The sequence below is a fragment of the Oncorhynchus keta genome, chromosome 15 (genome assembly GCF_023373465.1).
Source record: "Oncorhynchus keta strain PuntledgeMale-10-30-2019 chromosome 15, Oket_V2, whole genome shotgun sequence".
Taxonomy (NCBI): Eukaryota; Metazoa; Chordata; class Actinopteri; order Salmoniformes; family Salmonidae; genus Oncorhynchus; species Oncorhynchus keta.
The window spans coordinates 33,025,553-33,040,122 of record NC_068435.1 but is presented as its reverse complement, the minus strand read 5'-3'; the positions used below and the strand labels follow the sequence as shown (position 1 = coordinate 33,040,122).

The window sequence follows — 14,570 nt, the reverse complement described above, 5'->3', positions numbered from 1 at the left end:
GACTCGATTTAGTAGAATATGTAGCAGTGAAAGTTGAATTGACGTATAAGCTAACATTTTCCGTAACGCCAACCCCAAGTTGACAACATACCATAAACATGGTTCTGCACAAAGGAGGGTTGTCCAACTCTCAATCAAATCAAAGTTTATTTGTCACGTGCGCCGAATACAACAGGTGTAGACCTCACAGTGAAATGCCGAATACAACAGGTGTAGACCGAACAGTGAAATGCTTACTTACAGGCCCTAACCACAGAGCAAATTTAAGTAAAAAATAAGTATTAGGTGAACAATAGTAAAAAGACTGAAAAATAACAGTAGCTAGGCTACAAACAGTAGCGAAGCTATATACAGACACCGGTTAGTCGGGTAATTGAGGTAGTATGTACATGTAGGCATGGTTAAAGTGACTATGCATATACACTGCTCAAAAAAATAAAGGGAACACTTAAACAACACAATGTAACTCCAAGTCAATCACACTTCTGTGAAATCAAACTGTCCACTTAGGAAGCAACACTGATTGACAATACATTTCACATGCTGTTGTGCAAATGGAATAGACAACAGGTGGAAATTATAGGCAATTAGCAAGACACCCCCAATAAAGGAGTGGTTCTGCAGGTGGTGACCACAGACCACTTCTCAGTTCCTATGCTTCCTGGCTGATGTTTTGGTCACTTTTGAATGCTGGTGGTGCTTTCACTCTAGTGGCAGCATGAGACGGAGTCTACAACCCACACAAGTGCCTCAGGTAGTGCAGCTCATCCAGGATGGAACATCAATGTGAGCTGTGGCAAGAAGGTTTGCTGTGTCTGTCAGCGTAGTGTCCAGAGCATGGAGGCGCTACCAGGAGACAGGCCAGTACATCAGGAGACGTGGAGGAGGCCATAGGAGGGCAACAACCCAGCAGCAGGACCTCTACCTCCGCCTTTGTGCAAGGAGGAACAGGAGGAGCACTGCCAGAGCCCTGCAAAATGACCTCCAGCAGGCCACAAATGTGCATGTGTCTGCTCAAACGGTCAGAAACAGACTCCATGAGGATGGTATGAGGGCCCGACGTCCACAGGTGGGGGTTGTGCTTACAGCCCAACACCGTGCAGGATGTTTGGCATTTGCCAGAGAACACCAAGATTGGCAAATTCGCCACTGGCGCCCTGTGCTCTTCACAGATGAAAGCAGGTTCACACTGAGCACATGTGACAGACGTGACAGAGTCTGGAGACGCCGTGGAGATCGTTCTGCTGCCTGCAACATCCTCCTGCATGACCAGTTTGGAGGTGGGTCAGTCATGGTGTGGAGTGGCATTTCTTTGGTGTGCCACACAGCCCTCCATGTGCTCGGCAGAGGTAGCCTGACTGCCATTAGGTACCGAGATGAGATCCTCAGACCCCTTGTGAGACCATATGCTGGTGCGGTTGGCCATGGGTTCCTCCTAATGCAAGACAATGCTAGACCTCATGTGGCTGGAGTGTGTCAGCAGTTCCTGCAAGAGGAAGGCATTGATGCTATGGACTGGCCCGCCCGTTCCCCAGACCTGAATCCAATTGAGCACATCTGGGACATCATGTCTCGCTCCATCCATTGCACATCAGACTGTTCAGGAGTTGGCGGATGCTTTAGTCCAGGTCTGGGAGGAGATCATCCGCCACCTCATCGGGAGCATGCCCAGGCGTTGTAGGGAGGTCATACAGGCACGTGGAGGCCACACACACTACTGAGCCTCCTTTTGACTTGTTTTAAGGACATTACATCAAAGTTGGATCAGCCTGTAGTGTGGTTTTCCACTTTAATTTTGAGTGTGACTCCAAATCCAGACCTCCATGGGTTGAGAAATTTGATTTCCATTGATCATTTTTGTGTCATTGATTTTGTTGTCAGCACATTCAACTATGTAAAGAAAAAAGTATTTAATAAGAATATTTCATTCATTCAGATCAAGGATGTGTTATTTTAGTGTTCCCTTTATTTTTTTGAGCAGTGTATGATAAACAGAGAGTAGCGTAAAAGAGGGGGTGGTGGGTGGTGGGACACAATGCAGATAGTCCGGGTAGCCAATGTACGGGGGCACCAGTTCGTCGGGCCAATTGAGGTAGTATGTACACGAATGAATAGTTAAAGTGACTATGCATATATGATAAACAGAGTATAGCAGCAGTGTAAAATGGGGGGCTGGGGGACACACAATACAAATAGTCCAGGTAACCATTGGTTACCTGTTCAATGCAAATAGCCCCAGGAACTCAACTTTGACCTGTGTACTGATACAGAAAGGCGTTCTTTAACCCCAGCCTTTATCTCGACTGTGCAGTTCTGTCATCACCACAACATCAAAGTGGCAATCAGCACAAAGCATATTCACCACCCCTGTTTTGGTAAACAGCTGAGGGATGGGTCTGGAGAAATGTAACCACTCAAATTCATAGACCGAGCTATGGATGCAAAGACTGACTACCCATGATAAAAAAAAACAAAGTGTAGTTTTAGCCATGTTTTGAGGCTATATAGTGTTTGTTTACATTTACCTTGTTTACAAACATTGGAGTAAGTTCATATTTTGTTTTATATATATTTTTTCTAAGTTTATATTTTTGGGTTCTGATGGGGTACAGTGGAACTATGCTCCTGAGCCATTCCGAAGTTATATTCTTCAGGAATCAATGGGTACATATCATTCATTTAGAAGTGCAAAAAAATGGATGTAGCAACTTCCGATTGGCCCTTTAAACACCCCTAACACATCATTTGGGAGTGGTCTCTGACTCCAGCATGTCAATGGGTTTTGATAACTTGATTCTGAGAAGATATTTCCCCTGAGAGGTGAGTAGCAGCAGCATAGTTTGAGTCTCAAGCAGTCCTGCGGAGCAGACAAATGTAGCTGGGGATCTGTGTGGCAGCAGACGCTCAAATAAGGAGTCACATTCAAGTATTAGCAGAGCCTCCATATCCCATCTCCTTCTCGACTGTCTCTGACTAACTCACTCAACCCGCCCTCCACTCCTCTCCCAGCAGGTGGGTTTGCATTATCACACTGTCAGTGCTGTTTTGCTTGGGAGTGAAACATTCTGTTTGTCATAATGGTAAAACTAATCAGTAGTGAGGAACTTGGCTCAAAAAAGGTCTGCTGAGGGAATTAAATAAATCAGATACATCTTTCACACAACTCTGACAGAGAGTCTTCAGAGGCCCGATTCAAACTCAAGAATAGTAGAAAGACAACATTTAGGGAAACAGAAATGCTTTTGGCCATCCTTCACAATGGCTGAACATTTTGTATGAACAGAGACATCACTCCAGATTTAAGTTGACATTTTTCGTATTTGCAGGTCCCCAGGACATCAGGAGACTCACCTAAAACTGGCCACAATGAGTGCCCAGAGTTGGGATTGAACCAATGATAAAGTGCATTCGGAAAGTATTCAGACACCTTGGCTTTTTCCAAATGTTCTTACGTTATAGCCTTGTTCTAAAATGGATTAAATTATTTTCTTCCCTCATCAATCTACAAACAATACCCCATAATGACAAAGCAAAAACAGGCTTATAGACTGTTTTGCACATTAATAAAACATATAAAACATAAGTATTACATAAGTATTCAGACACTTTGCTATGAAACTCAAAATTGAGCTCAGGTGCATCCTGATTCCATTGATCATCCTTGAGATGTTTCTACAACTTGATTGTAGTCCAGCTGTGGTAAATTCAATTGATTGGACATGATTTGGAAAGGCACACACCTGTCTATATAAGGTCCCACAGTTGGCAGAGCATGTCAGAGCAAAAACCAAGCCATGCGGTCAAAGGAATTGTCCATTGAGCTCCGAGACAGTATTGAACAGAACTGGGGAAGGGCACTAAAAAAGCTCTGCAGCATTGAAGGTCACCAAGAACACATTCGTGGTCTGCGGTTGTAAGGCAGGTTGGACGTACTGCCAAATTCTCTAAAACAACATTGGCAACAGCTTTGGTGGACATTCCTGCAGTCATGCCAATTTGAGGGAGCATGCCAATTGCACGCTCCCTCAACTTGCTTCATCTGTGGTATTGTGTTGTGACAAAACTGCTCATTTTAAAGTGGCCTTCTATTGTCCCCAGTACAAGGTGCACCTGTGTAATGATCATGCTGTTTAATCAGCTTCTTGATATGCCACACCTGCCAGGTGGATGGATTATCTTGGCAAATGAGAAATGCTCACTAACAGGCATGTAAACAAATTTGTGCACAACATGAGAGAAATAATCTTTTTGTACACAAAGAACATTTCTGAGATGTTTTATTTCAGCTCATGAAACATGGGACCAACACTTTTTGTTCAGTGTATTTATGTTTTTTTTTTAAATATAGTGTGAACAGTCACATTAGAACTGTCAAAAAATTATACTTTAAGGAAAATGTTTTAATATATTTTTACATTTTTATGTTAACTCACATAATATAATTTAAAAGTATGCATGAAGGTGTCTGTAATAGAACAAATATAGCAAAAACAAATCTAGACATTAATAAATGCATTTCGAAAGCTTCCAAAATAGTTTTTACAAAGGTGGGGGAGTGCCAAGATGGAGGTGCACTAGCTTCAAAACAGCGCTCCTGTCTGTCATCTAGTGTATACATGAATCATTGGATTGAACTCGCAGTACATGGAGCAGGAGCTGGCTGATTAGACCGCTGCGCCATCTGTCCACAATGAGTTAGAAAGGCCGATCTTAATTAATGGCTAAACTCAACCGTGGAGTTGTTTTTCTGTTTTGACCCTATCCCGAACCTGCAATAGAAAAACCTGTCATGAATGAACTTCTGTTCGCTGTGGGATTAAAAATAATAAATGCCAGGGCATTCTTAAACGCTCCACAAACAATTTAATGGATATCTTAAAAGAGAACAGTCGTGAGACGAACGAATAGAGACTGCACATTGACACACAGGAGACTTTGGACAAATCTCAATGAGTCATGTCAATTCTAGGCAAGATAAAGAGAGCCAGAGAGCCAGGGAGAGAGCCATTATCTGACCGAATAGTCAGATAGTCATCCCATCCACGGACCTGACAGGAGTGGCTTTGTTCACCCACCGGTATGGGGTGAGGGTGGGGGTGGGAGTGAGGAGGTGAGTGGGGACAGGGGCCTCAACACCTCAGCCGTGGTGTGGGGTGAGGGTGGGAGTAAGTAGGTGAGTTGGGACAGGGGCCTCAACACCTCAGCCGTGGTGTGGGGTGAGGGGGGGGGTGAGAGTGAGGAGGTGAGTGGGAACAGGGGCCTCAACACCTCAGCCGTGGTGTGGGGTGATGGTGGGGGTGGGAGTGAGGAGGTGAGTGGGGACAGGGGCCTCAACACCTCAGCCGTGGTGTGGGGTCAGGGTGGGGGTGGGAGTGAGGAGGTGAGTGGGGACAGGGGCCTCAACACCTCAGCCGTGGTGTGGGGTTACACCACCAAAGGGAAAAAAGGCATTCTGGAAAACAGCTCATCAATAGCCAGAGAAATTATATTGTAATGCCGACTAATGTGGCTATTGCAGTTTGTGTGTGTGTGTGTGTGTGTGTGTGTGTGTGTGTGTGTGTGTGTGTGTGTGTGTGTGTGTGTGTGTGTGTGTGTGCTAACTAAGGGCTGGACTTCAGAGCTCTTAGGATACATTTTGCAACCATGCAGGTAGGGTTGTCAAACACTTAGGCAGGTAGAGACAGGCAGTTAGGCCCGCCCTTGGCATTGAACACCTAGCTTGTAGTCAGTATGAACGACACACCTACTACATTCCTACTGCCTGACCGACTGCCCTCTCCCAAGTTCGACTACACTACATAGACAGTCACAGATATCACTAAATGTGCACTTAACACTACTACAAAGACTTTGGTGACCTTGGTATAAAAAAAAATCTTAAAGGGAAAACAAAAGAAAATTGCAAATCATGACGTGTACCTGTGCACCCTTATTAAGAGCCAAGGATCAGAAGGGAACAAACCTTTGCTAAAGCCAATCAATCCAAAGTACTTCTAACGTTTTCAGGCGTGTTTTCTTTCTCACAGAGAAAGTAAAAGTTTCCGTTTTCAATCTGAACGTCACTAAATTTGAATAAACCTTTCAAACCTTCATCTTTCATTCTTCTCTTGAAGATTACGGAGGCCTGAGTGGTGGATTTTGCTTAATTATGTAAATATGATGGAGCACTAGAACATGTGATGCAATGCACTTGGAGCAAACCTGTCAGATACAGGTTTTCAAGTTCAACATTGTGCAACGTGTCATCTGCTAACGCCTTAATGAAAAGAGCCATGCTTAATTCAGATTGTAACTAAACTGCAAGGGATATACAGCAAACATAAGTCTTTTCAACACATGGACAAATCGCTATAGCTCATTGTTGCGTTTCTCATTCAACTTCGATGAGTAACTTCTGAAATGCACACTGGATCCCACACTGTCAACGCTAAAAGAGCAGCACTAGGAGACTGAAAAGATTTGGCATGGGTCCCCAGATCCTCAAAGTTATACAGCTGCACCATCGAGAGCATATTGACCGGTTGCATCACCGCCTGGGTATGGCAACTGCTCGGCATCTGACCGTACAGAGGGTAGTGTGTACAGCCCAGTACATCACTGGGGCCAAGCTACCTGACATCCAGGATCTATATACCAGGCGGTGTCAGAGGAAGGCCCAAAAAATTGTCAAAGACTCCAGTCACCCAAGTCATAGACTGTAATCTCTCCTACCGCAAGGCAAGCGGTACCGGAGTGCCAAGTCTAGGTCCAAAAGGCTCCTTAACAGCTTCTACCCCCAAGCCGTAAGATTCTGAACAATTCATCAAATGGCCACCCGGACAATTTATATTGACTATTTACACTGCTACTACTCGCTGTTTACCATCTATGCATAGTCACTTCACAAATTACCTCAACTAACCTGTACCCACGCACATCGACTCAGTACCGGTACCCCCTGTATATAGCCTCATTATTGTTATGTAGTTTTCTTGTGTTACTTTTAGATTTTTATTACATTTCTTTACTTTAGTTTATTTAAAAAAATATTTTCTTAACTCTATTTCTTGAACTGCATTGGTCAAGGCTTGTAAGTAAGCATTTCACGGTAAGGTACACCTACACCTGTTGTATTCGGCGCATGTGACAAATAAAACCTGATTTGATTTGGGCTAGCTCAACACAGTGCTTAAGATGTCGCTCTCTCAGTTCCCCACCATTACAGTGTGTAAAGCCCTCCTAATTTTAGCCCTGGTTGGCTGCCAAAAGCATCTCAATGGCACGTCACCACCGTTGACCATTTGAATGCCTCCTGCTTTTAGCTGTATCCCTACGAGGCCAGCGGCATTAGCTAGGACATGCATTACCAACTGGCTCGGTCTCTGGGAAACAGAGATTCTGGAGCAGACTGTATAGTACAGTACCAACCACCCATACTGTTACTAACCAAACAGCTAATTAACTTAAAGCAGAACACGCAAGACCCTCATCTCTCTCGGTAGAAGTAATCCAAATGACATGCATACACTCTGTGATGCAAAAAAGTCTTCAGTAATTACTAGCCAAATAAGAACACAACTGCATTTGAAACGGAATGCGTGGAGGGAAAAGTACATGAACAAAACGCAAAAGCTAAAAGAGGAATGGTTTCTAACCTCTGGGGCCCGAAGCCTTGAAATGCCACCTCATCCTAAACTTTCCCTTCCATGTGTTTTCAATTTGCCCTTTTTCCTAAGAGCACCATACCCCTGTTCTTGTTGAACTATAAAAAGGGAACTTTTTTCACAGAGTGGTTGGGGGGGGGGAGGGCTGTACAGAACTCGGGGCAATAAGTGCTGGGGAATATATTCATCAATCTTACAGGGAATCTTACCTTGACCTTTGCTGCAGTCGACGCCTGCCAGAGTCTCTATGGAAACTAACTGAGGCTTTTTATTCCCAGCCAGGGGATATTTGCCAGTCTCTTTGCTCAGGGGTTGGGGCTGGAGTTTACATTTACCGTTGGGCGGTTGTTGCTGCTCCTTCCTCCTAAAGCGGCTGGCTATGAGCTGCCACACGCTGGGCTCTTCATGGGCTGGTTTAGTGGAGGACAGTCTGGCTGGGTAGAGGGGCACCTCCATCACCTTGACCTTGCCCTGGCTGTGGTACTGAATGTTCTGCATCCCTCCATCATTGTCCCTCTCGTAAGGGGGTGGCAGGGACCTCCCGGTGAGGTAGGAGAAGGGCCGTGAGGGGAGAGATGTCTCTTGCCCGATACTTTTAGTGCGTGAGCGTTCCTCTGCCGTCACTTCGGATATTTCCACTCTCCCCCGCGGCCGGTTCCTCCTGATCCGCAAACTGAGACTCCGGCGTAAGGAGCTCAGGGTCTTCTTGGGGACGTCCAGCCTGCTGGCGGGCTTGGAACCTGGGGCTCGGGCTCCCTCCTTATCCTTCTCCTTGTCCTGGGCTGGTCGGCCAAAGATCCTCCAGCGGCCGAACAGACCTCTAACCTGGCTTCCCCTATGGCTATCCAGCTCGTCCTGAGACCCAGAGGCCTTCTTCCTCAGCTCCAACATTGTCATACTGACTGGTCTCTGTTTCCAGGTCTGCTGCCGGACCCTGGGGACCACCTTCTCCTCAGCCACTGTCCGCTGAGGGAGCACCCCCGGCTTGAGGCCGTCCACCGCCCGCAGTTCTGCCCTCCTGGTCCAGCAATGCTGGGGGGGACCGTCCAGAGATCCTGTAGCCACCCTTCTGGAGCTCTGCTGGGAGTGGGACCTGTGGGACCCAGGCTGCAACAGGGCAGGGTTGAGGTTGGGGCCTCCCAGCATGCACACACTCCTGGGCCTCCTGGGTTTGTCTGTTCTGTCCTGGTCACTTAGCGAGCCTCGTTGCTGCCAGGCTGGGGCTCCATACATGCTCACCACCCTCCTGCTGTCTGGCGCAGCACTGTCTTGGGATGGCTTCCTGCGGAGCACTGCCCGGGGTAGACGGCCACCGCCGGCCAGAACACCACCATTATGCCCAAGGAGAGACCCTTCGTACTGGGGAGAAATGTCCTGTCCCTGGGTTTCTACCTGGGTCTTCTGTTGCTCTGGAGCTGCTGTGGCTGTATCTACCTCTACTTCTACCGCTGTAGTCTCCCAGTCTGACTGAGAAGGTTGGGCTGCTGCTGGAGCTGCTGAGTTATTGGAGGGCTGTTGTAGTTGGAGAAACCGGTCCGTTGTCATTTCCCCCCCATCCTCCTTCTCTACCTCCTCCTCCTCCTGCACTGCATCCTCCCTCCTCCTCTCCACTCTGCCTGTGTGGCTCAGGGAGGGCCACCTGCCAAGATCCTGCCGTATCCTGCCCAGGCTGAAGCGTCCCTCCTCCCCCTGCAGCGCGTGCTGTCGTGCCCTAGTGCTCCCGGCTGCAGGATGACTTTGCTCTAGTGCGGCATATCGGGCGACCTGGCCCGCCACCGACCTCGAACCCACCTCCTCACGGCCCAGAGTTCCATTCAGGATGACAGAAATGTGGTCCACCGCGGTCTTACCTCCTCCTGACTGGTGGGCTGTGACAGCTTTACTTGTGGCCCCGGGGATAGTCCGCTCCGTTGCCTGACTGCTCAGTAGTAGCATGGCACGGCCCTGCACTCCCCCACACACACACAGGCCTGCACAATCTAGCCCAATTGAAACACACACGCATGTGCACTCACACTCCTCTCCCCAGTGTGGTGGTGTTTACTGTTGCTCTCCGAGTCCCTCACTTCCAGGCTGCATTCCAACCCCAGGCATAATCCTTAACCTTTGACATGAAAAAAATAATAATAATAAGTCAACCAAGCCTGAGCAAAGCTTCTGTGCCACCTGCATAACCCTAGTGCCTTATATTCCGCATTCAACAGCAGCACCGCAACAGGCTGCAGGACAGTGGGTCACTGGCTGCACTCTCTCCTCATTTCTACTTTGTTCCACTTGTACCTGTCCGACGTGAGGGTGAGCAACAGCTAAAACACCCCTTCCAGTGTTTGCCTTGGAACAACCAAATGCATGTTGGTCATACCTGCGAGGCCTTGAGCAAAATTTGAAAAACTGAGACATCCTCTCCTTGGCAAGTTGTGAGTTATGAGCAATCCCTTTTCTGCCGACCGGCGCAGACAAAACTCTTCATCTCCGAGCCCTTGCCTGCTGCACATAGCTTGAGGGAGTATGTCTGTTTGAACTTTCCAGTAGCCTCCCTACCCCTCGGGACAGTTGGAAAACAAGGACCGGATCCAAACGGGGTCGTCGCTCAGCATTAAAGCACACTGACTCCCTGAACCGAGATTCCCCTCGGGATCTCTAGAGGCATTTCAGCCCCAACAGATTAAAATGGACGACGGTGAACAGTAGGAATAGGATCCAGGGAAGAGGGAGCAAACTGCTATGAAAGAGAACTGTGTCTCCAGGGCCTCTCTCGGCCTCCCTCCCTCTCAGTCTTTCCCTCTCTGCCTCTCTCTACCTTCCCCCGTCTCCAATTCGCTCGCCCAGTCTCACTTTCCATCAAGTTCTCTACAACCAAATAAACGGGGAGAGGGGACACGGGAAAAAAAGGCTGAGATTTTCCCATGGCTCACGAGAGGAGGAGGAGAAACAGGGAGTGGAAGTACCAGTGAATTCCCGGCACACAGCATCCATATATCCAGGTTTTAGAGGCTACTTAAAGCACTGCTAATCCTAGGGTCCGCCAAAGGCAGACTACATGGGTCGCACACAGGTGGGTCGGATAGCTTTAAAGGGCAAGATTAGGGGAAAAAATGTTCTGTAGCTCTCACTGTAAAAAACAAACACTAGGAAAGCTCAAGGCAGAGTAGCCTAATTGTGTGAAAGCAAGATGAATCACAGTCACCTAACTCGACAGCGCTAAATGTAGATACATTTTATGGCAGGGGGCATTTTATTTTTTACAGTTTTGTTAATTACTGAAAGACTTAGTTAGTGACGACATTTGTATGAAAACAAACTAATAATAATCCCAAATCTGTTTTTCTGGGGCCATATCTGACGAAGTAAATTAACCTTTTGAGGGGAACAATTTAATAGCTCGTAAGTCATTGTTAGTAACAGATTGGTTGCAATAAACTTGTTATTTTAATGTCATTTCACTGATTAATTTGCCACATTCCAGCTCTACATTCTGCTTTGGCAGAGCTTTTGGTGTTCAATTAGGCTTAGCCAATCAAATGGGAACCAGTCAATAACGGCACGGTACAAATTCAATATTCTTATCTTGGGGTTACAGAGTGAAACATACTGTTGAGGGCCACTAGAAAATAGCCTCACTTTAGATGAAGCCCCTTTATAAGTAGGCTAGAACTGCAAAAATAAGGTACCTGATTTTGGAACACACCTTGAGAATTCTTTCTAAAAAATCCATACATGGCACCAAAAACACTGAATATATTATGGTAACTCTTTAGTTGCTTTTATACCTTTTTTGTAGTTACATTGCAATTATACTAGTAACAACATTATGTGAACATGCTGTTGTAAAATACTATAGTAATTAGTCATCAGAGCACATGTAGAGAACCGGGGTTGTATGAGGCCAAGACTCCGACAGGACATCTGTACAGATTATATCTGACTGACTGCAAAACAGCACCCAGACATCATGTGTCAACTGAATCATTCGAAGGGCAAACAACCAACTATTCTCTATACAGAAAAACACGAGGCCCTTGAAGGATTCAAAACATGTTCTCAAACAGTTGCACTACTGGTGTTCAAACTAGTAATAGCCTATTTTTGACAAAAGGTGACTTTATACCTAACATGAAAACTATTTCTCCATCTAGGTGTTAGCAAGTGTCTTTATTGCATAACGTGAGAAGAAACGGAGTATGAGAAATAGTGTGGAAGAAGTGGTGGATGTACTCACAATCATACAGTACAATGGTCACGGTCATCTCATACACCGTCATGCCATTGTCTGGTACAGTTTATTGTTATGTGGTGAAGGGCCCCTTCAAGACCTCCCAAGCATATTTCCAGGAAGTCTGGGTTGTGGATACCGCCTTTCAGACAGGTTTCTCAAATACGAAACAAGCCAAAGGTTTTCTGATTTTGCAAAAATATCCTCACAAAAGCACAATGTAAATGTTCATAAAATGGTCAGAAGCAAATTGAATGAAAACACTGCTCACATAATAGCTAGCAAATAGATTCATACTCCAGATAACAACTGCTTTGAGAGCTTGCTGCTTCAGCTCAGCTGTTAGTCATAGCGATCTGCTAACCTGCTGCTGCGCAGCGTGTCGTGTACAGGTTTCTGTTACCTGTGTCCAGGTAGGCAGGGTTGGAAATAACCTGCGTCTCATTAGCCAGTAGACAGTCCTCTTCACTCCAGTGGATGTGGTGGTGCCTGTTCCGTCTGCGGCCCCCGAAACACAGCATCATTGTCCCAGACTTTCAAGGGGCACGACTTCACTTCCTTGTCTTAGTCCTTCCGCTCCTAGCGGAGCAAAGGGCCCACAAGCCACAACCGAGCCATACAAATTCACCTTCCCACCCTCACGCTTCAAAATGACTGACAACCCAGCTCCTATTTTCCATCATCGTCTTGTTTCTTTTTCCCTATTTTATTTCATATTCTCTCTCTTTCCTCTCAGGTTTCTATTTCAACTTCCACTGGAGACAAACTCTGGATCCAAAAGATAGTAATTGCCCTGGTCCTGTGTCTGATGTAGTCGCGGTAGACTTCGTGGCAGACAGCTCTGAAGTGTTGTGGCTGGGCTGAGTTGTATCCTAACACACTGACCTGGTCAGGAAGACGACAACCATGCATCAGGTGATGGAACTCGGATCCGTTTCCTCCTCCTGGTAATCCGCTGAGCTGAGGAGGAGGGGTCTATAGGGCCTATACCTAAAACAACACTCTGATTGGATTATTAGGCTAATCCTTTGCCCCATGGCCAGAATGGACATCCATTAATAAGCTCTGGTCAGCCATAGGATCTCTCATTCTTTGTCCATACCCTCATGGCAAAAGAGGACAAGCTGTGTTGTGTGTTTCTCGCTCTTCTCTCTCACGTTGTAGACAGAGTGCTGCTACACACATCCTGTAGCCCCAGTCCTGTAACTCTTGACAGACCGGCCATGTCTGGGGTTTTTCAATGAGAGTCTGTGTGTGTGTGTGTGTGTGTGTGTGTCATTTGTCCTAGTCACTAACCACGTATCCATCCAACCTATTCATGTGGAAGAATTACCTGACGCATGACAATAAAGTTGTGACCAGGCTGATGGAAACAATTTTATAAACGCCAACAAACAAATTTGTTCGACATGGTGGGATATTTTTGTGTAGGTAAAATTAATTACGCAGGAAATGGAGGTAGAAGTGCCTTTATGTGCAAATATTGATATAATAACCATCGTATCGAGGTAACCTTGAAGTCAAACAATGACACGGGAAAGCAGTTTATTAAACTACAGACTAAATACATTCTGAACTTCACAGGGTGGTGAATCTGCAAGGCGACGAGCTTGATGCTCTTTTCCAATAAATATCGAAGGTCTTAATCTGGTGACATGATGATCGATGCTTGGCTGCCGCTTGACAAATACTAATTACATCACTGTTCTCCATAATAATCTCAAAATGTAAGTAGCCTACCTGCACTGTGTCTGAGAACTGTTGGTTAAAGCGCCAAGACCAGAGTGGGCACATTTGCTATATATAACCCAACATTCTTCTTTGCTATATATAACCCAACATTTCATTAGAGTTGAAAATGTGATGGAAACCCATTTAACTTGTATTTTTCTTTCGGTACATGGGAATTTAGTGGCAGAAGTTATTTTTATGTGCACTACATCACGCACAGACTTTTATCCGCAAAAAGTCTGTTCGATGGAAACACATCTTTGGTGGAAAATGTGCATATTGTTTTATGCAGATTTTAAACTTTTTGCATGAAAATCTGTTGTAAATTGGATGTAAACCTAGCTATTATGATGTCTACAGTGTATAATAGCTCAGACACACCTGTAGGACTGTCAAACCTGTAGGACGCAAACGCTTGCCTGCCGACAGAACTAAAACCCCTCTAAACAGAGTGTTGGCAGTCAATCTCGGTGTTCACGCAGCAAAGACCATGAAGTCGTCAGCCACTCAGCCTTGTTAAAATACTCCAAACCAGAAGGTGGCGGTAGCGTAGTTTGGCAAAGCATGTCTGTGTGTGTTGCTTTATGGTGTAGTCAATGTTAGCTAGCTAGCTGCGCAAATGTTGCTATTTCTGTAGAAAGTAGAGGTGTGCCTGCCAAGTAGTCAGTCAAAACGAGTCAAAACGAGTATCGTAACGGATATGGGCAGTTTTCTGGATACGATTATGATCGTATTTTTTACAGTATTTTTTAGAATTAACCGTGATCGGGAAAAAAACAGGATTTTCAAATGCCAGCGCGCATCTTTCTCATGTTAGCCAGTCAAGAGAGGTGCTGCGTGGTCTAAATAACTCAACTGGATAGTTTTCCTGTCTGTAAAGAGAAGGGTGGGCTGTACGTGGCGCAGCGGTCTAAGGCACTGCATCTCAGTGTTCGAGGCATCACTACAGACACAATGGTTCAAATCCAGGCTGTATCACAACC

At 46.0% G+C, this 14,570-nt stretch overlaps 1 protein-coding gene across 3 annotated transcripts in view; it reads right to left on the bottom strand.

Annotated features, from left to right (window-relative positions):
* Positions 1 to 14,570, bottom strand: part of LOC118394804 (arf-GAP with GTPase, ANK repeat and PH domain-containing protein 3-like) — a 231,845-nt gene that overhangs the window by 128,526 nt on the left and 88,749 nt on the right. Inside the window, exon 1 of one of the 3 annotated variants that reach the window (XM_035788366.2) lies at positions 7,853 to 10,396. The exons of 1 other annotated variant lie outside the window; for it this stretch is intronic. In XM_035788366.2, coding sequence (XP_035644259.1) covers positions 7,853 to 9,578 — 1,726 coding nt within the window. In that variant the 5' untranslated portion in view covers positions 9,579 to 10,396. Of the gene's footprint in view, positions 1 to 7,852; positions 10,397 to 14,570 lie in introns of those variants that run through there. One more of the 3 variants, XM_035788367.2, reaches the window with a different exon arrangement.